Here is a 22,511-nt window from a genome sequence, read left to right as displayed (position 1 = left end):
TCACCATCAAGAAGACACCTGCACCTGCACCTGCACCTGCAGCTGCACCTGTCCCTACACCTGCGCCAGCTGGTAAGTCACCCAAACCCTTGATGACTGGCTGACCTAATTTTTTACTTAGCAGTCAGGTCTGCCAGTGTCGCAGTGCCTCATGCAGCACTCAATGTTCCCATGCCGGATCTCCATTCCATGGCAATCGCGATTCGGGATGGTGCAGCTCGCATCGCGATTCTTGAGGCTTGGGTGCAGGAGCAGGACGCTAGGATTGATACCCTGCAATGTTTCCATGAGAGCCTCCGGCGCACGGTAATCGATCGGCACCCTTCATTTTCACGTCCAGACACACCGGCCGATGCATCAATGTTGCTTGATCAAGGAGGTCCCCCCCGTCCATGTCACCCCTCCCCTCTGCACTTTCCAACCTCATTGATTTGGACATTTCAGTGATGGAACCCACACCCTTGATGCCTGAGCATGGATCTGCTATGGTAGGTCCCATGGTTGAGCCCATCCAAGTTCAGCCTGAGGGTCCACAATCCTCTGGTGAAATTGTGCTCCAGGATGAACCAGGCAACCTCTTGCCAGAATCCTCTGGTGATGTTGTGGTCCCTAATGAACCAGGTAACCTCCTGCCAGAATATGCTTCTCCTGATGAGGAGATGGATGTTGAGGGAAAGGTTGATCTTCCTGGTGAGGAGGTTGAGATGGCTACATAATTGCTCAGTGATAGATGTACATAAATCTTTTTCAATGCATGTTACCTATGCCACAATTGAATGATTCAATGATCACTCCCGATATCCAGAACTCAAAACTGTAGATTGAGGTAGATATCACCTGAAACCCAAACACCAGAATGTCAAATTATCAGTGCCGAACCCTGAGTCCCGGGTGCCGGGTGCCGAGTCCCGAAATTCGGAACTCAGGATTTGACATTTGAGATGAACAACATCTCTCAGACAATGTTTAAATCAACCTACGTATATCTGTAAACATTTTACTAACCCCCAATCCCCAAACCGAGATGTACCAACCCCTGAATCCCCAAACCTGAGACTGCCGGGTCTCAGGTTTCAGGGTTCGGGGGTCCCTGAACTCGGAACTCGGAACTCAGGAAATTTGGGGAGATCAATAAAATTTGATTTACAAATGAGTTTATTGACAAACACATTGACTTACCCATGTTTGAAATATATTTTGTTCTACATACCAAGTTCCAAGTTCCAGACCCCCAAACCCCCAAACCCGAGACCCAGCAGTCTCGGGTTTTGGGATTCAGGGGTTGGTACATCTTGGTTTGGGGTTTGGCACTGAAAATTTGACATATATATTTTTGTGAGTGTTGTGCTTCTGGTGTCCATGCTTATAAATAGGATATGTTGCACACCAGGGTTCAGGTGTGGGGTTTTTCCACTTCAGTCCTCAATTATTGGTCAATGCCACACATGGTCGATTCATGTTTTTGTGCTTAGGGGTTTAGATTTGGTGGTAGATGGTAGGTATGTACATCCTATGTTGGCCCACCCGTCTATATAATACATCCTACGTCAGCCCGCCCGTCTATATAATTATACCCCACCTCGGCCCACCTGTCTATGTAATAAATATTTTATCGCACCCTCGGCCCACCCGTCTATTTGATATCCCTTTTGTCAGCCCACCCGTATATGTAATACTTTTCACGTCAGCCCCCTTGTATATGTAATACACCCCACATCAGCCCACCCATCTATGTAATATTCCCCTACCTCGGCCCACCCATATATGTAATACACCCCCATCGGCCCGCCCGTCTATATAACAATATTTGCCTTACATCTCTCTTCAGCCCAGCTGTCTATAATATCCTACTCTACATATTACCCAGATGGGCCCACCCATCTCCATGAATGATCATATTCCCCCGGCCCATCTGTCAACATCAAGGATATATATATCATTGGCATACATGGGCCCACCCATCTCCATTGGAAATAATATGTGTCCTGGCCCATCCGTCATCATCAAGAATATACACAACATGGGCCCATGATCCGCTGGCCCGTATAATACGGAATTTGTCACTGAAGGGGCTCAGACTTTAATTGTAATTGTTCAACGTCTTTCACTGCTCATATGGACCAGTATGAACGACTGAGCAATATTATGCACTGCTAAGATCTAGACTATCTGCACTGCCTTGCCACGTTCTATTGCATGCTTCACAATCATAATACCTTGCTCAACAGTGTTTAATTTGTGAAATATAGCATGAGAAACACCGAGAACCTTGGGGCCAGTGGCATCCCTGAGACGAAAATTTAGTCAACATGATAAATGAAGCAAACTTAGCTTACCAGCCTGAGAAAACACCAATGTACCGACCCCTCGTAATATAGTACAAGGGCACCTTATCGTTAATGGGCACATTGAAATACTTGCCACGGTAACGATGGATGTGGGAGGCATCCACAAGAGAACTGGCTGCATTGGACGCATCCTCGTCATCGGTAGAGTCTTTCTCATCATCAGAGTCTGCCAAGAGGGTGACAGACCCATATACCCATCCTGGAGCTACATCAGGGGCAGCGGAAGGGACAGAGGGAGCCTTGGTGGTTGGAACAGGCACTGAGATATTGGTGGTAGAAGCAGCTGGGGCAGGCCCTGAAACATTGAGGAAGCTGGCATGTCAGTCATAATAAATCAACAATACTGAGAGATTCACCTTTGGGTGTATCTGGATCAGAACGAGCCAGCAACACCACTGATATGGCCATCCTGTGTTTGAGACAGAGACCCTGAAGCATATTTATCAGACCTTCCAGTTGAACAGACACCACGGTGTCAGTCTGACTGGAAGGAGACACACATTGAGTCATGATTTCGAGGCTGGATGTTGAATAAGTAGTAGAGCTGCTGTCAGTAGTAGATGATGCATCACTCTGGGATTTATAGCCCGAGAATTTGAGCACACACCCATAATCCTCGACAGTGAATACAGGCAAGTCCACAGAGATAGTCCATCATAGGCCTTCACTTGGCGTTGTTCGTCCCATATGGGGCCGGAACACATGTGAATCTTGGACAAGTTGTAATAACTACTACATCAAGTTTGCCCAATGCCCCAGTACCAGAACCATTTGGCAGGTTCCTTTCCTGTTTCATTCTTCTTGTGACGCAGCTTGTATTGTGTTGTCCACAACAGGTAGCTGGTTATAGTCTTCTCTGAGGTCAGTGGAAATGTCTGGCGCTCATTATGTGCATATTCACTTACCGCTCGATAGATTGATGTTTTGGCTAACAGCTTTACATGTGTATCATCGGTAAATGGAGCATCAGTGTCGCATCCCGGCCATAACTCTTGGTGCATTGGCCACAATGTGTCAAACTCTGTGAGCATTGTTTCAATCAAGTGTCGGGTTTCCTCAGACTTCGGATGGTGTGTCATGTAGGCTGGTAGGCGCTCTTTCAGCCACTCCACCTGAGCAGGCATAAAACGTAACACCTGTGTTCGAAAGTGCAAGGCCACAATTGAACGGGCACATGCAATCACATCTGGTTATAGATGTTTGATTATGAAGGGCAATGCCAACTGATTGTGATTTGCTCACCTTGGCATCTACATATCAAGGAGGCCGTGCTAACAGGCTGAGTCAAAGGAGACTGCATGCTGTCTGTAAGTACTTGTTAGCAGTTTTCACACTACTGTCTGCAGTTAGACTCACAAGCCAGGTGATAGGACAGAGTGAAGCAGCAGAAATCTTAGGTACAGTAAGAAATATATATATATATATTCCAAGATCCTCCTAAGGTTCTTCAGCATTTTCAGCCTTGAGATTCTTTCTGTCAGTCAAGATCCATTATGCCTGCAGGACGCCCAGTCAAGACTGCTCAAATTGAGCGAACTCAATTTGTGCCCTCCTCGTTAACTGCAGACAATGCCCCACTTTTGCACCTTCATACAGCAGGGATTACCTCTGAGGGTCGCACGAACGTCAACACAAGTTGTATTCCTGCGAGCACTATTTCTCCCCCTGACTTATCACACATCACATCCAATGAGTGGATTCTCTTTGGTGATGATTGGGATGAATGCCCTCCAGAATATATGTAAGGAGGGCTCAGCAGAACTCATTTGCGAACTGTCCTCTGACAAGCGGAAATGCACTGCTACGGTAAGTTTATTTGTCTTGTAATATCTGCAGAACTCAAATTACCCCTCAGGATGCACCATTACTAGCCTGGATCCCTGAGTGCCAGGCATTTCTAGATGAAACGCTGCACCTCAAGGGTTGTGGAAATGCAGGAGATTCATGTTTTTGTGGTCTCGCTGCACCTGTTTTCAGATGTTGGGATTGCTTTGGGATGTGAATGCTTTGCAACCAGTGTGTGCTTCACAGTCACATGAGCAATCCCTTACACAGGATTGATGTATGTACTTCTTTTATTTGCTATATTAATTAAAGACTCACAGCACCCTATCATATGTGGAGTAACTCATATTTCCAGTGCACCTCCCTGAAACAAATCAGTCTCTGCATGCAGTTAGGTCATAATCCAGGTGAGATCTGCTACAACCCTCATCCCTCTACCGGGGATGACTTCATTGTAATCGATGTCCATGGCATTCATGAGATCATGCTCGATTTCTGTGGCTGTGCAAGCAGTCAGGTGCACTACAAACAGTTACTTCGTGCTCACTGGTATCCAGCTACAACATCTGAGCCTCATACTGCTGCGACCTTCAGTCTACTCGAGCACTTCCATCTCCTCTCATTCAAGAGTAAGGTTTCCGCATATGAATTCTACCAATCCCTAGCAAGACGAAACAATAATGCAGGGTTGTTACCTATAAGGGTATGTAGCTGGTATGTATAAATACTGTGAGTACTGATATATGACTTCTAGGATCGTTACTCTGCATTCATGCATATTGTGCGTGAATGGTGTCATCTCATGCAGCTTCGTCGCGCAGGATGAGGCCATGATCCTGCTGGTGTCATCGCCACCTCTGCGGGCGAATTAGCTGCGCAATGCCCAGTGTGCCCGCACTCTGGGAAAAATATACCAGAGGGCTGGCAAGATGTGCCACTAACTGTTAGGTAAATACTAATCACATGCTAAGCAAGGTACTCAAACTGATGGGCCTCTTTTCAGGTGGAAATACACATTATTTGTTGCAATCGATGTGAACTTCCGGCTCAAATGGAAGGCAGTCTCATTGGATAACATCGACCCCAACCTCAATTCTGGGTGGGCATATTTTGTTGAGGAGGCTGCGTACAAGTCATACCTGGCAGATCAAGCCAGTGTGAAACAAGAGTGCAGCACGTGCGTAAGTCACAATGCTGTCAATTTAGCAGATACGAAGTCCTCCTGTGGTCTCGCAGTGACAGGTGTTGGGGCTGTGGACTGCGCTAGACACAACATGAAACTGGCAAACAGTGTCGGAGACAGTAGACTTGCTGGAAGCCATGCCATCAAGATTACATATTCCTCACTACTCCATGTCCATCCGGTTCTTCATTCTGAAATTCCACCTCAAAGCACACATAGAAGAGTATCAGCAGAATTTTTCATTCAATTGGACCAAACACATCGGACGAATGGACGGGAAGCTCCCAAGCATGGATGGTCCAACATAAACTGTGTCGCTTCAAGTACCAAAGAAATGGGTCCTGGGTCCCGTCGGGATACCCTCGACAACCATTTTGGGGACTGGAATTGGAAAAAAATCATAGTGTTAGGTCTGTTCTTTTTCAGTTTTATTATCCTGTACTTATTCAGGAAACTAGGCTGAACGCTCCTGCGCAAGATTCGTGAAGCTGTCAAGTGGAAAAGGGAATATGGGAAGCACTCACAGAGCTCGAGAATACCATCCAACCTACTCTCATCATTCAATGGAGGAAGGAAGTAGAAGCCTGGGAGGAGGATAATTCTAACTCCAATCCATTTGAAAGTCGTTATACTCGTGCGTAGTCTTTGTTTGTTTCAGTTCATATATTAATATCTAGCAGGTATCACACAGGCAGCAGTTTGGTTACAACTCGCTGAGCTTCAGGCTGGGACCAATGTCTCCTTGCACACTGATATATCTCCCAGCGGACTAATCACTACTGGCATGGATCTGCAAGACCAACAGTAAGTCTCCTCTGCAAGAATCAAGTTCATCACGCTAATACAAAAACCGGCAGACAGCGCCTGAAGATGGACATTGTTAGTGCGTCTCTCCACCCTACAGACAAGCAGAAGAGTAACATGCAGCTACGCATCACTACTCTGCAACGTCGTCTGGATGCATGGGCCCATGTCCAGGAGTTGTACATGCCTGTCATGTCCCAACTGCATCATCAAACATCGGACGCTAGTATGTTGAATACAGTGGAGCTAAATCCTGACACCTTCAAGCTGTGGCTGCCATCAGAACTCCAACCTATGACAGTGTGCAACGAGAGCCTGGCAGCACATGAATGGAAGTTATGCCATGCGCAAGCTCTGGATGCTCTCACCGAACTCCGATCACACCTTCGCCTTTGGTCTCTATATACATGTACAAGGATAGAAACATACATGGCCAAGCAGCTTCTACATGCACGCAGGCCATCATCAATGGTGTGGAACTGAGGAAGCAGGTTAGCGTCGAAAAGTACCGCCACGCATGCAATGCGCTCCTGACTCTCAGCCATCGACTTCACCAGTCTGGCTGGGAAATTCTCCTTCCACCACTCCTGGATTCGGATGTCCGACCTATGGGTGATATGGAGAGCCAGGGTACTGGGACCATCTCATGGATTTGGCTGGACTCACGGGCAGACAATAGCAGCTCGGAGAATGAGCAAGTTCAGGACTGTGAGTTTATGAGGCATAGTTTTATATGATGCTAACTACAATGTCATAGGTGTCCACGTGGAGTGGTGTAAAGCACATGCCTGAGTTAATCGCTGGTCAGAAGAAGTTGAGCTCTTACTAGAGGAGATGTGAAGGGTTGTAGTGTTCTTGAAGTGGCAGGTGGAGTGGTGGAGTGGACAGGCTAGTACTCGAGCCCTCGAGCTGGCTGATAAGGGAGGAGCAGTTGCATACGCATATCATCAGGCAGCACTGCATCTCTCGCTTGTAGCCTCTTTTCAGAACCTGTGGAAAGACATACCGGACCTTGTCAGTGCTGAACAACCCCACTTGTAGGACAATTTGTAGCACATCCGTTCATGTACTGTCCTTGAAACATTAGTAATCACGCATGAGTCATTGACCAAAAGAACTTAGAGACCAAAAGAACTTAGAAGAACTTAGAAGCCAATCTTATCAAGATCGCAAGGTACACCAGATGGTCCAGATCTATGAGATCAAGAAACAACATACCAGATCTGCATGCCTATGGCTAGGGGACAGTATGGCCTGGTGAGGTAATGTATTGCCTACTAGGGGACGGTATGGCCTAGGGAAGTAATGTATTACTGCACACTATACAACAGACTGATTCGTGTATTACAATATCACTATGATAAGAGTAAGTGATACATTACTATCCCAGCTACAGGTGTCCTTGTACCCATCAAGCTCTCGTTGCAGCCATGGAATAAACACCCATCGAAAGATTAAACTGAAACCATCTGCATAAGGATTGTGCAATGTAAGAAATGAACCACACACCGTTGCAAGGTGTTGCTGCAGTCATACCAGCCAGATTGAACGCCACGGTCTAGATAAATCTCAAATCCTGGAGTGAACCGGCGTCATAACTAAGACCAAGTGATTTCCGGCATTATATTTTTCTTTGTTCACATCCAGCAATGTTGTAGGGTACCTTGCAGTGTTGGATCATGCCACTGATGGAGCATGGTGTGAGCATTGGTGATACTGAAGTTCTCTGATCCTGGGTCACTCTGAGTAACCATAGGCATGTCTACAACAGTGAATCAATGGTGGGGCTATGGAACAGAGAATCAACTTACGACCAAGCTCCTGGATGGTCTCAAGGTAGTATGTTAGTATGAGTTGTGGATTCTGGTTTGAGTGCCATACTTGCATCCACATGATGCACCCAGAGAACAGCTCGATGCCAGTGTGTAATGCAAGCCCAAACCTAAGCCACTTGTTGTGCTGATTGACAGCAAACAAGTCATTAACACCTGCTGCCCAGAACCATTTTCTCCAGAGCCTACAAGCCTTGCACTGGCGAACAAGGTCGACCTCATATTTAGTGAAGTATGCCATTACTATGTTTCTGCAGCATCATAGAAAATTCAGTGGACAACATGATGCACAAGATAGCTCCTACCTTGAAACACTCATGGCTCGCTCATGAAAGAGCAAACTGACCATCTCCTGGGCCCCTGCATTGGGATAAATCTCTTGAAGATCTATCATAGCGTCGCCAATACTTTCGACAGTATGAGACTGTTGCCATGTGTGCAGAAGGCCCATTCCAACTTGTATCTGTACAAATTTCATGAGTCTAGATTAAAGTGAGCGAGCACCACAGATACATTCCAACTGGATGACTTACCCAAGTCCATAGTGTGAGGTATCATAATGATTCCATAGGTTCTGAACAATTTGCTTGTCAGTTTGTCGTGTCTTCCACAATTGAAAGATATGCGGAGAAATGACCTCAAGAGGTGCTAGAATTTGACGTCAACACAGTAGTAGTGTTGAAGAACATCAAGTACTTATGGGATGGCTTATTCTGATTTGGCATCAAACACGCAGGTGTCAATGAAGACGAGAGAGAATTGAAGCAAGCATGCACGGTCAACATTGACGGTGAACGATAGATATATAAGTGGTTTGACTTTGCCACACCAGTGGCACCACGACAGCAAATGCAGAATGCAGATTCTCTAGTATGGTGTGCACTGACTCGGACCCTTGTTCTATTCAGCAGAAGCAGCCTGAAGGGAGAATCGGCCCAGTCACCGAGGAGATTATGTGTGTCATGTGTTTAGACTGCTACTCAGTGGGCTGCTATGACCGTTCAGGTACGTAAACTCAGATTTGACAAGAAGAACAGGTAATATGATAGTGCAGAAGAAGCAGGATGGGACTCCTAACAATAACTGACTATACTCAACAGATTCCGGGATACAGATCCTAGGTGGAGGTCTAGAACTGTGACGGCCGAAGTGACAGCCGAATTACAAATTACTTACCAAAGACGCCGGGATACAGACCCTAGGTGGTCCAGAACTGTGAGTAAGCTCTTCAAAACCTCCACTTACTGCCGAATTACATCGGTCTGCAAGCATTCATCAATGGAAAGCAGACCAAGCATGCAGCTGATCATTTGCCAGGTGTTTTCTGACCCTAGGTGGAGGTCTAGAACTGTAGCGTGGATACTTCCAGTAAGCTCGTCTCTGCAAACTCATAGGAGTAGCTCAAGTGAGTTGCCACCCAGACAGATATTTTCCAAATGCATCTTGATGAGCACTTTTGTCTTAGTAGTTACTCAAGACAACACAAGCATGGTACAAGTGTTGTTTATGTTTAGTATCTCCAAGGTGTAACTTATCACTGGCGCCAGACAGATATTTTCTGAACGATATTTAATCTACTCAGCCTTGTGGTCTTGCTGTATTCTTACCACCACTATCATGTCTCAGTCTCAGTCTCGGTTTGAGCTCGTCTCCCAGTTCACTGAAGACGCATATGCTATGGAAGATTTTTTCTGTGAACGCCCTGCTTGTCAATCAAAGATTGCAAAAGGTGCTCCTTGTTTTTATGTCGCTACTATTGAACCAGGGAAACATGGCCACCATGTATGCAGTTCATGCTACACCCGCTATCAAACCAAGGCAGCCACGTCAGTTAGACCCATCAGAACTGCTGGTATGCTTAGCTTAGCATCATGGCATACAACAACTGATCAGCATTTTTTGCAGCAGCCAGTTCTCAATCCAATTCAATGTCAAATGGACCACAATGCTCCCATACTTTTCCTGACCCATGAACGATCTGCCAGGCAGTTAATGCAGCACAGAGAAAGTGTACGTCCCATCTATTCTTATCACTGTGCACTCAAACTAATTGACTACTCATACATATAGCAACAATCAATCCACCTCCTGTTGTTCCCTTCTCGCAGCCATACATATGTCAGAGTATGTGTCCTGCATCAGCCACTCATTCTGCCGGACCAGACATCACAGTCCCATTGTCATGGGGGCAGCCACAGGACATGGCTCATACTCATCGCAGCAGTGGTGCCTCGGGCTATTCAGAAAACCATGCCCACTATGGTGCTCAGCATGAGCATTGGGCAAAGCTCACATATGCACTTCCACCGATGGACGCCATCATGCTCAAGATTTCAGCTGTTCATGAGGGTGGAAAACGGAAAAACGGACATGGGGTACCAATTGGGGTATGTAGTATTGCTTATTCAGCCAGCACATCACTCACTCATTAGTCATAGAATATTCGTGAAGGCAAAAGAGATATTGATGCATGCATTGATGCTCCCGGGCTCATGGAGATCGCCTTTGATACCATCCTTCCTAAAATTCTGACTTTTGGTGCAGGTTTCTCATGGTGCATCGAGGAGTTCATTGTTCGAGATGCAATGTGGGTTGACCTCTCTACGCACAAGGCCTCAATCCCATATTTTTTGTTGCAATGCATGGTCACAAGCAAGAAGGTTTCCAAGGCATTGATGTTCAAGACCAAGCAATTTGCATTGATGGTTGTCATCCCCGAGGCTCAATGGAATGAGTATGAGGAGTGGCTTGAAAAAGCGGAGGAGGTATGTTGATTTGAGTCTCAGCCAGCATCGGTTTTGATCATCTATATGTTGCAGGTTACAATTTGTCATCAGTGTGTAGCAGTACCAACATCTGTTCCTGCCTTGGAGGTGTATCAGCGCGTAGCAGTGCTGGTATCTGTTCCTGCCTCAGAGGTGTCCCAGCCAACTATTGTGCCATCAACACATCAGCCCAGTGCCTCCACCAAGCGGTCACACAGGCAAAATCTGAGCATCTCTTCAACGTCTTCATTGCCACCTCACAAGAAACTCGCACCTGCGCAGGTTGTACCACCCAGATCCCTCTTTAGCTCACCTGATCGCAGTGATCTGAAGCAAGCACTGAGGAGTGGAGGCACCACAAGCTTGGATGTTGCACAAGGTGAGTTTGGTGTGATTTATCAGCATGTACTGTTGACTGGTTCTTTCTTGTAGTGCTCAACACATACACTGAGCACGTTCAGTTTTATCGCATCCCTACTCGTCCACTTGCAGACATTCTCAAGAATGTCAAGTATCGTTCTTATACACTGGATTCATCACAGTCTATCATTGGACAGCTGACAGTGAATGCATCCATATGCAGCATGCTAGGGGCTGGCGTATTCAAGACAGCTCATCCTGGCTGGCTTTCGCTCACTCCTCTTATGGAAAGCGGGCTGGGATCGATCGCTGGTCAGGCTGTCGCAGTCAAGTGACCATTTTACAAGGTGTATACATCCGCTGGGAACCCTTCATACAAAATAGGATGTTTTGCTCTCACTGATGAAATACCCAATGTTACAATGACCCCATCATTTTTCCATCATCACCTGCAGGACTACGCATGTACTATACTTCTTGATCCCCGTCTTACTTCTAGCGCACCTCATGTCGACCATGAGGACTCTCCTTATCTCTGACTTCCTTTTCCTGTACTTTTACAACGCCTCACGGGCTGGTCTGTGCACTCTTCTTTATGTATATAAACCCTAGCTACTTCTGTACATTTTCCTTAACTTGAATCTACTCAGTTCCTCCTGATACCAGACTAGGACCTAAGGGTGCCTTCGATCTAGCTCTTTGCGAAGAGACTAGCCACTACTCGATCACTTCGCCAGAGTTCTACCTCTGGTCGTCGTTCATTTGATACCGTACACTTGACCCTCCTTTATTGGAGTTGTTACGGAAGAACTATCTGAGTTCGTAACACCCAAGCTTTTTAGGGAAGCGAACATCTTATATTGGTCTAATTCTCTTCTGCAGCTCACATATGCCTTCATTGATCGCTGTATTACCTCTTCCACTGAATCTCCACTGTTTGAAATCCCTCATGTGCGCTTCGTCGATGCTGGCTTGGCTTTATCTTACTCTCAACGTGGTTCTAAAGCTCCTGCCAAGGGGGGCTTGAAAGTAGGGTCGTCATGTGCGGGATATCTCATCGAGGAGCTTATTGAAGGTGGACACGCTGAATTTGTGAAGTTCATTCACAATATGGACTCTAACCCTCTGCTGGATTATGACAATTATCGCTATGAAGTAGCCGTGTTCTTTGCATTCACACAGCATGTACAGTATATCAAGATGGGTGGCTTGGCTTTCATATTGGACTATCAAGGTAATTTTATTATTTGTTGGCGGCTTGATACATTGCTGATAGTAACATCCCAATAGGAAGTACAGAGCTCCTGACACACCCACAGATCCTGACACACCTGAGTGTCAATAGCATTTCACCTTGCAATGTTGATCATATTTTTCACCAGGTCAGTTGGTGAAGGGGAAGATATCTTTGGAGACAGGAATATTGAATGCACGGTTCGCATGTTTTAGAAGCAGCATAAGTGCAATAAATTTTGCAAGTGGCCAGGGTTTGGATTGGAGGCCTTTGTCGAGCAGACAGAAGAAGCAGAAGACGAAGTGGAAGATGAAGTGGAAGTGGAAGGTGCTCCGACGACTCCTTAGAGCTATGTCTGTTTGTACGTGGTATTTCTTGGCTCTCGACTTGTCTACAGCACCAAATATTGTATATATCAACCACATCTAAATTTAAAATTCTTGAAGTGTATGAGGTCCTCAGGAAGCACTTGCCTTATATGGTATGGATTTCACTGACAAATTAAGCACGGTGGTCCTAGTGCTGCCGTGGTCCGGTTCAATCCAGTTCAGAGGGTCCTGGATGAGAACTGAGAACCGGACCACAGAGAACTGTTCTCTGTGGTCCAGTTTGGTTTTTTTCTGGTCCAAACTTGAACTGAACCTGAAAATTTTCAGTGGTGAGCGCGAAAAAAACATCATTGAAATACTAGTTTACACATTGAGTAGCTACTCCAATGACATGGCTACATACCCCCCTCTGCCTCTGTAGCCGCTGATCCAAGAGCTAACTGATTTGATCTATACAAAATGGTGAGAATGAAATAAAACACAATAACAACCAATGCTTACCGTCGATGTTAGTGGGGAATGTGAACACCTGCGCATCTCGAGTGAGAGACAGCGGGCGAGAGACAGAGGGTGAGAGACAAAGGGTGAGAGACAGTGGGCGAGAGCAGCCAGCAAACATGTGAGACAGTGAGCAAGAGACAGTGGGTGAGTGAGACATGGCGAGCCAGCCAGCAAGAACAGCAAGCGAGTGAGAGGGGATGCAGTGAGGTGGTGGCCATCAACATAGGCGCAGGTTGTGTGGCGTGTGATGGGTTGTGCACTGGTAGCGATGGCATGAGATTGAGCACCAGTCCCTGAGTCAAAGAGGTAGCGGGAGGATGCTGAAGGTAGCGAGAGGGTGCCGAACTTGATGGCGAGAGGGCTCCAAAGGTAGTGAGAGGGTGCCAAAGGAAGTAAGAGGGTACTGGGAGTTAGGTTGGCACGAGAGGTGAACCATGGCTAAAACTCGAACGAGGACCGACACACTCACAGACTGCGAATGATGGGCAACGACTTAGATCAGCATGGCTCGAGCTCAAACGAGGATAGAATTAGTACTCACAATCAAGGTCACATCATTCATGGCGAAGAGAGCATTGAATGTGAAGAACTGGCTGATTGCAGTGTCACCTGAGCCAAAGGGTATTGGGAACTACATTGAAGGCAGGAAATTGAAAAGAGACTGAAGGTGCTTGTTTGGAAGCATGCGCTGAGTATGATGCGCGCCTTGACAGATTCTCCCAGTAGTAGTTGGTTGAACATTGAGTCAGTGGCACATTGTGACAGCAAGTCATGTGAGAGTTTGATTGATTAGTACTTACCTTTAAAAAGGCTAAAGGTAGCCTGGTTAACCAATAATGCAAATCCCGAAGACAACAGTTTGACGTGGAGACTGAAGTTGTCGCAGTCGAAGTCGATAATGGTTCGGAATGGTTCGGCAAGGCCAAACCAGAACGGGACCATTTGGGCCAGAATATTTCGATCCTGGAATATCCGGGACATCCAAGACATCCAACCCATGGCTGACTTAGTATCACGTGTAGTTCCCACGTACCTGATACAACAGCGATGTGTAAATGATAACCAAAATAGGTAAGTACACTCGCTGTCATATCCCATATATTCACGCTTCTCTTCCGGACTTCGGACCCTGAGATCCAGTCCGGTCCGATGCATAGATCTGCTTCTCATTTCCTGTTCATTTAATATTAAACACAGCCTATTCGGTATTTCCTCTTCCTGGTGTTTCGGCTATACTTATTACCGGTATGATTACTGATCCGTTAACCTATGCTTCATTTCCGACTCGTGTTTGATAACCTTTGCACATGCTTCGTACATAGCCTTCGGACCTTTGCTTACTTATTGTTTCGTTATCCTCTTAGTATATAAACCCGTGTATATGTCTGGTAGTACCTCAGTTCAAATATCATTTTAGTTTGTCCTCTTTCTGTCCTCCGGACTTGAGTCTTCAACTCTTGTCAAACCTCCGAGACTTCGGATCGATTCTGATAGTCTATGTTTCCAACTCTATCTTCGGATAGTCTATACTCTGTTCGTTTCTAGTCCAGATCCATCCGGATTAGTCTTATACGTTTTTCCAATATCCAGAAGTCATCCGGATATATCTACGAGACCCGTCCGGACCTTCAGATGTGTTATCATTAGTACTTTGAAATAAAGGACAAGTACTTGGGAAAGGGGCACAGTGTACAAGCTGAGGCCAAAGTTCTTCGGATCCGATCCTACAAGAGTATGACCTTAACACTCGCGCACTCACTGTGTGCATTGCCGAAACCTTCGTGCTCGCTGTTGCACACAGCTAGCTCAATTATTTTACCATTTTCACACATTTTTTCATAATTCTTTCACTGTATCATGTTATATGTCATTGAATATTAAATATTTCATATTTTTAGACCTCATAAGTGTACATAACTATGAATACTAGTAGCAGCCATGGTCACTGTGTCAGCCACGACACGCGCGGTGGCGCTGTGGGTCACATGGTATGTTGTGACTGCATTATACATGCAAGTGGGTCGGATGGGCCGGATGTCTCAGATGTCTCAGATGTCCCGGATATTCCAGGATCGAGATGTCCTCGTTTGGGCAGACCTAGAACCGAGAACCATTTTCCGGTCCGGTTCTGGCTGGTGTGAGAACCATGGACCGAACTGCGGAGAACCAGACCAAAAGTCCGGTTTGAACCATGGTTCTGGACCGGACCATGGCAGCACTAGGTGGTCCTGCTTTCCATACAGAGATCCATTGAGGGGAGGGTAATTGACATGATATCAATGATATGAAGCTACCATGATTTGGATGATTGTAGATGCTTGGGCTGACTGTTGATACGAGATATGAAGTACACGAATAAGTAGTCATTTTCAAGCGGCATCTCGCGAAGATGTCAGATGGCGATCGAGAGGGCTGTCCTACTATGTATACTGTATTAGGATGGGGAGATAACCATATCTTGTAGAGATGGAGTTCATGTCCACCGAAGTGAGTCTTCAAAGCTACATATTGGAAGCCTTGTGCTCGTTATTTGACCACATTGGGATATCACAAGACCTAGACAACAACCGAAAGTGAAAAAAGCAAGCAAGAACAAGCCCATACCAGTAGTAGCACATCCGCATAAGCTCAGTAGTATCAGTCCTAAACTGAATGAGAAGGTCAATATGTGACTACATTGGGATATCACCTAGAGATGAAGATTATCAATATCACGACTGAAAGTGCAAAAAACAAGCGCGTACTATGTAGTAGCACATTTCATCATCGTTTCTGCACGGAGACGCCCAAATCCCTTTTCGGCTCGGAGACAATGTATTTGTATATGTTTACTCAGTATCAAAGCTTCCAAAAGCCAAGAGGTGTGGGATCGAGTAGTTCAAGACACTAACCTGTTGTAACTTGGGTACCCCCTACACCTACCATGACAGTGTGATGACAGTGTTACCGATCATGCAATTTAGCCATATTAGGTAGTCGTTCGTCGTACAATGTCAAGTCAAAATGAATCAATTCAACTATCGCAAAGCAAAATAGACAGCTGCAGCGTGAAAACAAGTACATATGCGACTAGAATAGGTGTGTAAAGTAAGTAATCAAGCACTCGGTACAGAAACAGCAGTTCCAATGGTATGGTCAAGTATACTACGAGATGAGCTATGCAAATGATTGTCCGTGTGTGATGGTACTTGAAAATCTATAGTCGGTGTCTGCGAATGTCCAGATGATGTATTAGAATAATGTGAATGATGATTTGATCCGTAATGCATCGTTTGATAGGAATCGTCCTCGAAGTCCGTGATGTAATATGCAGTGTTGTCGTTGTCATTACTTGAAGCAAACCATGAGTCGTAATGTGTAGGTTTATGAGTCGTAGAATACATAATGAATGAGGTTTAAGAGAGAGAGATGCGAGTTGTTGACGAGACGCGTCGAATCGATATTGACGCATCGTAATAGTATTGATATCAATTAGTCACGTGTTCTCAAAAATCACATCCAAAATCTCACATTTAGCGGGTACCATCTTTACATGCTCGTGTTTCATTAAAATAATTATCTAGATCTATTCTTCAGTGGTAAAAACACCCCCTTTACGGTACTCGCCAAACGATTTTACGATGATTTGAGGCCGCTGGCGAGGAACTCAAAACGTATCGCTCGTAACTTCATGTGGCTATGTATTAAGGTTTTTTTGCTTATCTAAAGTCAAGCTGTGTGTTCGGGATTTTGCGAACGCACACCTCTTGCCAAAAGCTTATTGTTCCTTAGAGCTGATAGTCTTCGTTTGATAACTTCCCAACATACAAGGCTCCCAATTGGAGTGTGGCTCCGACCTTAAGCTTCGGATCGAAGCTATAAGTCAGCTCGAAAACCTGGGGCGGTTGAGTAAAATAAGGCTAAATAAGGCATCGGTGAAATTACTGATGAGTCCGAAATCATCCTACGATTAATTTTCGTCTTGCATTTGCCGCACTACCTGCCGAGCCACCTCCTTGGTCATTCCACATCGTTTCGTGAGGATCCCAATGATATCCGTCTTTTTGGGACGTCCAACGACAAATTCCACGAGCTTGCTGATGAACGAAGCAAGCCATCCTTGTCCACCGGTCCACCCTTCCATGGATCCATTGCAATGAGCCTCAACTACTCCACGGAGTACTCCACGTGACGCCTCATACTTGTCTCTATGCCTCCCATCCAGAAGTTGCGCCGCAGTGATGCATGCGTGTCCCGCGGACCTGATGTTATACTTCTCCAAGTAACACCCATTCCGCGTGTACCAGTCTTCCATCCTTGTCTCTCTTTCCAGATTTGTGACGACTAGCGCGAGCGGGACTTTTTCTTCGCAGAGAAATTCGAAGAACAACCTATAGTTGCTCTGCATGGTTTCAGTGACTCTTCCTCCACGAATACAGAAGAGCAAGAGGTTGACACCTCCACGTTCTTTCAAAGTGCTGACGAGGCCACATGCATTTGTAATTGCGGAGAGGTACTCTCCGGTTTGTAAACGGGGCTCTTCGAGGCCGACCGTATCAAACACCTTGTATCGAGACCCATTTTCGAAGGTTATCTGGTACTCCGTCCAATGCAGAGTGCAGCGGTGAGAGTCAGGCGATATGTGCGCAATCTCTTGGCCAGCCATCAAGTTGATGACGGAACTTTTTCCCGCTCCTGTTTCTCCAAAGATCACGATGTTCCGAGTCAGTGATGCTGGTGCCATCTTATGTTAGACTCGAGGTCAGTACGACCTTTCAGGTTGGATATAGTGCTACTCGTACCTATGTAGCCCACTGTGGTGTTTCCGCACTGTGCTGTTCAATGGCAATTGCCCCAGAATGATCCTATTTGTAACTGGTATTTATGATGCGAAAGGTGTTGGAGCCACGCCTCCTCGGTGCGTTTGCCATACGGAGGAATTTAGCTATTTCGATGCTTACCACGTTGTGTTCTTTGATCGGATTCTCCTGTAGTGCTACTGCAGCCCTCATAGCCGTGGTACAGGGTACAACACGTTGATTCTGGCCAAAGGCACTCGTCACAGAGCCAATTACGTCAACGCCCACTGGCAGTAGCCGTTATCCAACTCTTCAATGGATTGCAAGCGAAGTAGGCTTGTGCTCATCTCCTTTTGCAAAACTAATTGGGTCTGCCGGAGAAGATATCTGATAACCACGACTCCACAGACACAACAGGTGCAGTAGACACAAGGAGTACATGTTCACAGCAGGTTCGTGATCCGCGAGATCGGTCAATGGATGTGTTTGTTGTCTCCTGTAGGGACATCAAGCTTGAGGTCGACCATGTAACGTGGTGCTCTGTGGGGAGAGTGGAGTAAGCAAGAGCTTGCTCATAAACCCCATGCCAGGTCGTGACGTAGTGAAAACATCTCCTGACGCCCTCGCATCACACACTCCATATGATGTAACGATTGGCAGGCTGCTTCAGGCTGTGGGATACAGCAGGTATACATTCTTTCACGCTCAAGGTAGCAATGTCTTGGTCCAGAGCAGCTTAATGATCATGTTGTCAGGATTAAATGAGGGCTCAGAACGCACAATGCCTGCAGTACTGGCTGAAAGGAACTTGACTCCTCGGCAGTTAGCCACGATGACAAAGTACCCACTGTAATTTTCAGGACATACTGTCATATTCGTGCATGATATGACTAGGATTGTGAATTTGTAGTCATGTGTATTTGTAGTGTGCCCTCAGCAGGAAACGGCTATGCACCATGCCAACGCCGATCAAGCCAACCCATAAGCAATCGTGTGGAAATTTTCTTTTCTTTTCTTTGAGGAAAGTTGCAAGCATCATATGAAAGACGTAGGGCATTATCTATCACGCGCGCGTCCACCATAAAATATCGCCAATTGCTTGATCATACAACATTTCATACAGTTCCACCTCCTTAACCACTTTCACAGACATGCCATCCAATCTTCTGAATATCATCATATTTGCTTAGACTTCAAGGTCTTGCTAAATACGAATATATCAGCGGGACTCTGACAACTGCACTAGATATTACATACGTAGGCGGTGCTGTAAAACAACTTCAAAAATTGTGTCGATTAACTCCGCCTTCCTCTGAGAGCGTCTGGCCGACCCTGCTATCCAATGAGAGAAGCCTGCTTCATATGTGTGAACGGCAGAGCTCAGAGCTTCCCTGACAGCAGCTGCATTGGAAGATGCTATGTACTGCTGAAGAGCAACACGAATAGGGTAAGCTGACTCCTGCCCAAGTCTATAGCGTTGCTGGCCCCAAAGATAGAAAGCGTTTTCGAAGATAATAACGGCAGCTTATGATCAATAATCAGCAGATTCATTGCGATATGGCGTAAAGTCTCACCAGAACCAAGCTGCATAATTTTCTCCAATGTTGACGACCCGGAGCGCTATTAGTGAGCATTTGGGATAAGAATCATGTAGACGAGCTGTGAGCAATGACACATGCCGAAAATCGTAAGATGGACCACATCTCATCTTCTTCAGGGCGGTAACGCTGATGAATTATGATCAAAAGGTAAAAATGGTTGGGGATAAATATACTTGCATACTATAATTATCAACACATCAGTGCTCGAGCCCAACAGAGTATCAGCACACTCACATCCTGTCAAGGGATCAGCGACGTGTTCAGTGAGCGAGGCTCGAGCTCGATCAAGGATGAACACACTTACATACTGTCAAGTGATCAACAACGTGATCAATCAGTGAGGTTCGAGCTTGACAGAGGGAAACACACACATCCTGTCAAGGGATCAGCAACGTGTTCGATCAGCGAGGGCCGAGCTCAACAGTGGATCCACATGCTTACATGCTGTCAAGGGATTAGCGACGTGTTCAGTTAGTATGGCTCGAGCCCAATAGAGGATACACACGCTCACAGCCTGTTATAGGATTAGCAACGTGTTCGATTAGCGAGGCTCGAGCTCAACAGAGGATCAACACATTTACCAACTGTCAAAGGGATCAACGATGTGTTTGGTCAGCGAGGTCGAGCCCGACAGAGGATCAACACACTCACGGACTAGTCAAGAGACCAGCGACATGTTCGGTCAGCAAGGCTCAAGCTCGACGGAGGATCGACACACACCAACTTTCAAGGGACCAGCGATATAGTCAGTGAACGAGGCTCGGGCTCGATAAAGGATCAACACACTCACCAACTGTCAAGGGATCAGCAACGTGTTCGGTCAGCGAGCTCGAGCTTGACAGAGGACTAACACGCTCACAGCCTGTCAAGGGATCAGGGATGCGTTCTATCAGCGAGGCTCGAGCTCGACAGAGGATCAACACACTCACACCCTGTAAAGGGATCAGCGACGTGTTCGGTCAGCGAGGCTCAAGCTCGACACAGGCTCAACAAACTCACGTCCTGTCAAGGGATTAGCAATGCCTTAGGTCAGCATGTTGGCACATATGATCAGATATTAGTACTGCCTAAAAGTAAGCGCCGAATATAAATGAGGAAATTTCAAAAATTCCTACGATCTCACTGAACTATGCGGAAACCATACACCCAACTCGTTTACGATCTGGCAGTCGGATTTCCCAGATATGTGCGACGAGATTGTCTTGGAGAAGTCAAGATGCTGTGCAAGAGTTCTCAATATACAGTGAGTTATCTTTTGATAAGTGAGGTTTGAAGAGTTACATTTCGACTGCATATCTCATGCACAACTCCAAGTTGCTCCGCTGAGTTGAAACAAACATTTTTTTGAGTGTATCATCATCCAGAGTTTCGGCCGTGCGTTCGATCAGTATTCCGCAGTCTGCATCATCCTTGTCCATATCTAGTAGATGCCGGAGAACAGAAATAAGCAGTAAATTGATTAGCAGTTCGAGAATTAGTCGACTTACCAGGCAGGCATACGTGACACCTTGGAGGACGTGGATTGTTCTTGTGGTCGTACAAAAGCTTTAGTTGTGGCCCATTGGCAAATGCTTCTTTGGCATGCTGCGAGGCCAGCGTTTGAGCATCTTTTCTCGATACTCCCTTACTCGTCAGCTCTGCAAATTCATCGTCATAGAGAGCGTCGAATTTAGTGAACAACACCATTACTGCAACTGAGGGTTGGGAATGAGTCGATGATACACAATAGCAGATACAAAAGCTTACCACTTCCTGTGTCGCACTGAGAGAAAAACTTGGTTTCTGCCGCTGTGAAAGACCTTGCATCCTCATCCATCGGAATGCAGTACCTATGCAAAAGATGTGAGATAGCGCACGCCAAAAAAATCGACCAATTACTTACCATATGACATGGATTTGATCACTCAGACGTCTCTTCTTAGAACGACGTCCGATAAAAGCCTTCACCTTGTCGAATTCAAATTGTCCTCCTGCCTCAAACCCGCGTGAATCATGGAAAATGAATCCTTGGTTGCTTTGAAACACCATTTCATTCTCGATATCGTGTACCCCGCGCTGAAATCTCGTCAAGTCATGTTACCAAACAAAAAAGAACACGCCCTACCTCTCTAGATGCCATCAACACGGCGGGATCGATCTGATCTCCGGTCAATTTATAATCGTCCCAGTAGTACTGCTAGTATCATGAACCGCACCTTTTGCCCGGCCCTGTCGTATATTTCTGGGTTCTCACGTGTCTTGCAAACCCTCTGGAGGATGGTGGTTTTTCCTGCATTCGCTCTTCCTATAATGAGGATTCGGAAGCGGTCAAAATTCTGTCTTATCTCTGAGGAATCCATGATGTATGGTGGATGATATATTGATAGGTCAAGCGCTGTGGCGCACAACAGTCTAAATCGGGTAGCATCTCAGTTTGAATTTTTGTGATGGATGTCGAGTGAGTGCAGCTCCTACTAGTACTTTTACTGGATGTTAAGCTTCGCAGTCCGCATCGCTAGACTCGCTACTCTCATACTTTTATGGGATCACAGCTCACCTTGAAGCCTTTGGATTCGGACCCATGCACCGGGCCGAAAAGTCCTATGGGCTTTTACCCAAACCTTCCTTTTCCCGCTTATTAGTATCCACCTCGAAGTTCCTGTATTTCCTTCCACCCACCGAATACACTCCGGTTTCGCTCTTGTCATCAAGGAGCCACCGCACATCGAAAGCATAGGCATCCGAATCAAGAGAGGGCACGGCGAGCGAATCCTTACTTGGCTGCGTCCGAATGATGGATCCATCGATTTTCACCTAGTACATCCGGTCGTATGATAGTCCTCATCTCCCACCAAGTTAGTTCCTGCCAACCTCTCTCGTAGAGTCGTAGGCTGAGAATTAGAACATTAATGGTGTACCACCATTTAATACTCGCCAGCACCGTACGTGCATGCCATCATCACTGTATTTTTTGTCCGAGATATATTTTTGCGTTTACAGATGGAACGTGCC

At 46.1% G+C, this 22,511-nt stretch overlaps 6 protein-coding genes across 6 annotated transcripts; 2 read left to right on the top strand and 4 right to left on the bottom strand.

Annotated features, from left to right (window-relative positions):
* Positions 1 to 2,160: 2,160 nt before the first annotated feature.
* On the bottom strand, positions 2,161 to 2,756 carry F5891DRAFT_1195478 (uncharacterized protein; the record flags this gene model as incomplete). Its single annotated transcript, XM_041368134.1, has 3 exons — positions 2,161 to 2,287; positions 2,337 to 2,643; positions 2,705 to 2,756. 3 exons carry the CDS (start codon positions 2,754 to 2,756, stop codon positions 2,161 to 2,163), a joined length of 486 nt encoding a protein of 161 aa, XP_041219787.1.
* Positions 2,757 to 3,917: 1,161 nt separating this feature from the next.
* F5891DRAFT_1131024 (uncharacterized protein) lies at positions 3,918 to 6,912 on the top strand (the record flags this gene model as incomplete). The annotated part of the gene is made up of 14 exons (XM_041364610.1): positions 3,918 to 4,154; positions 4,204 to 4,346; positions 4,380 to 4,414; positions 4,454 to 4,836; positions 4,888 to 4,927; positions 4,961 to 5,081; positions 5,137 to 5,314; positions 5,351 to 5,613; positions 5,641 to 5,754; positions 5,805 to 5,950; positions 5,997 to 6,120; positions 6,174 to 6,529; positions 6,562 to 6,846; positions 6,878 to 6,912. The coding sequence occupies 14 exons, from the start codon at positions 3,918 to 3,920 to the stop codon at positions 6,910 to 6,912; spliced, it is 2,460 nt and encodes an 819-aa protein (XP_041219786.1).
* An 845-nt stretch (positions 6,913 to 7,757) lies between these two features.
* On the bottom strand, positions 7,758 to 9,250 carry F5891DRAFT_1195476 (uncharacterized protein; the record flags this gene model as incomplete). Its single annotated transcript, XM_041368133.1, has 7 exons — positions 7,758 to 7,882; positions 7,932 to 7,941; positions 8,002 to 8,203; positions 8,258 to 8,434; positions 8,486 to 8,600; positions 9,129 to 9,150; positions 9,209 to 9,250. The coding sequence occupies 7 exons, from the start codon at positions 9,248 to 9,250 to the stop codon at positions 7,758 to 7,760; spliced, it is 693 nt and encodes a 230-aa protein (XP_041219785.1).
* Positions 9,251 to 9,732: 482 nt separating this feature from the next.
* F5891DRAFT_1195475 (uncharacterized protein) lies at positions 9,733 to 12,658 on the top strand (the record flags this gene model as incomplete). The annotated part of the gene is made up of 10 exons (XM_041368132.1): positions 9,733 to 9,804; positions 9,858 to 9,882; positions 9,942 to 9,962; positions 10,023 to 10,339; positions 10,391 to 10,717; positions 10,790 to 11,096; positions 11,150 to 11,403; positions 11,960 to 12,311; positions 12,368 to 12,459; positions 12,527 to 12,658. 10 exons carry the CDS (start codon positions 9,733 to 9,735, stop codon positions 12,656 to 12,658), a joined length of 1,899 nt encoding a protein of 632 aa, XP_041219784.1.
* A 4,300-nt stretch (positions 12,659 to 16,958) lies between these two features.
* F5891DRAFT_1281708 (uncharacterized protein) lies at positions 16,959 to 17,948 on the bottom strand. The gene is made up of 2 exons (XM_041370496.1): positions 17,923 to 17,948; positions 16,959 to 17,864 (listed from the first exon to the last, which is right to left on the bottom strand). The coding sequence occupies exon 2, from the start codon at positions 17,862 to 17,864 to the stop codon at positions 17,091 to 17,093; it is 774 nt and encodes a 257-aa protein (XP_041219783.1). The 5' UTR covers positions 17,923 to 17,948; the 3' UTR covers positions 16,959 to 17,090.
* A 2,849-nt stretch (positions 17,949 to 20,797) lies between these two features.
* On the bottom strand, positions 20,798 to 21,859 carry F5891DRAFT_1195472 (GTP-binding protein; the record flags this gene model as incomplete). Its single annotated transcript, XM_041368131.1, has 6 exons — positions 20,798 to 20,940; positions 21,008 to 21,214; positions 21,267 to 21,349; positions 21,403 to 21,575; positions 21,625 to 21,657; positions 21,716 to 21,859. 6 exons carry the CDS (start codon positions 21,857 to 21,859, stop codon positions 20,798 to 20,800), a joined length of 783 nt encoding a protein of 260 aa, XP_041219782.1.
* Between the last annotated feature and the right edge of the window lie 652 nt (positions 21,860 to 22,511).

The sequence above is a fragment of the Suillus fuscotomentosus genome, assembly GCF_016647785.1.
Source record: "Suillus fuscotomentosus strain FC203 chromosome Unknown F5891scaffold_83, whole genome shotgun sequence".
NCBI classification, from domain to species: domain Eukaryota; kingdom Fungi; phylum Basidiomycota; class Agaricomycetes; order Boletales; family Suillaceae; genus Suillus; species Suillus fuscotomentosus.
The sequence above is the reverse complement of the archived record's forward strand: the minus strand, read 5'-3'. Positions and strand labels throughout refer to the sequence as shown.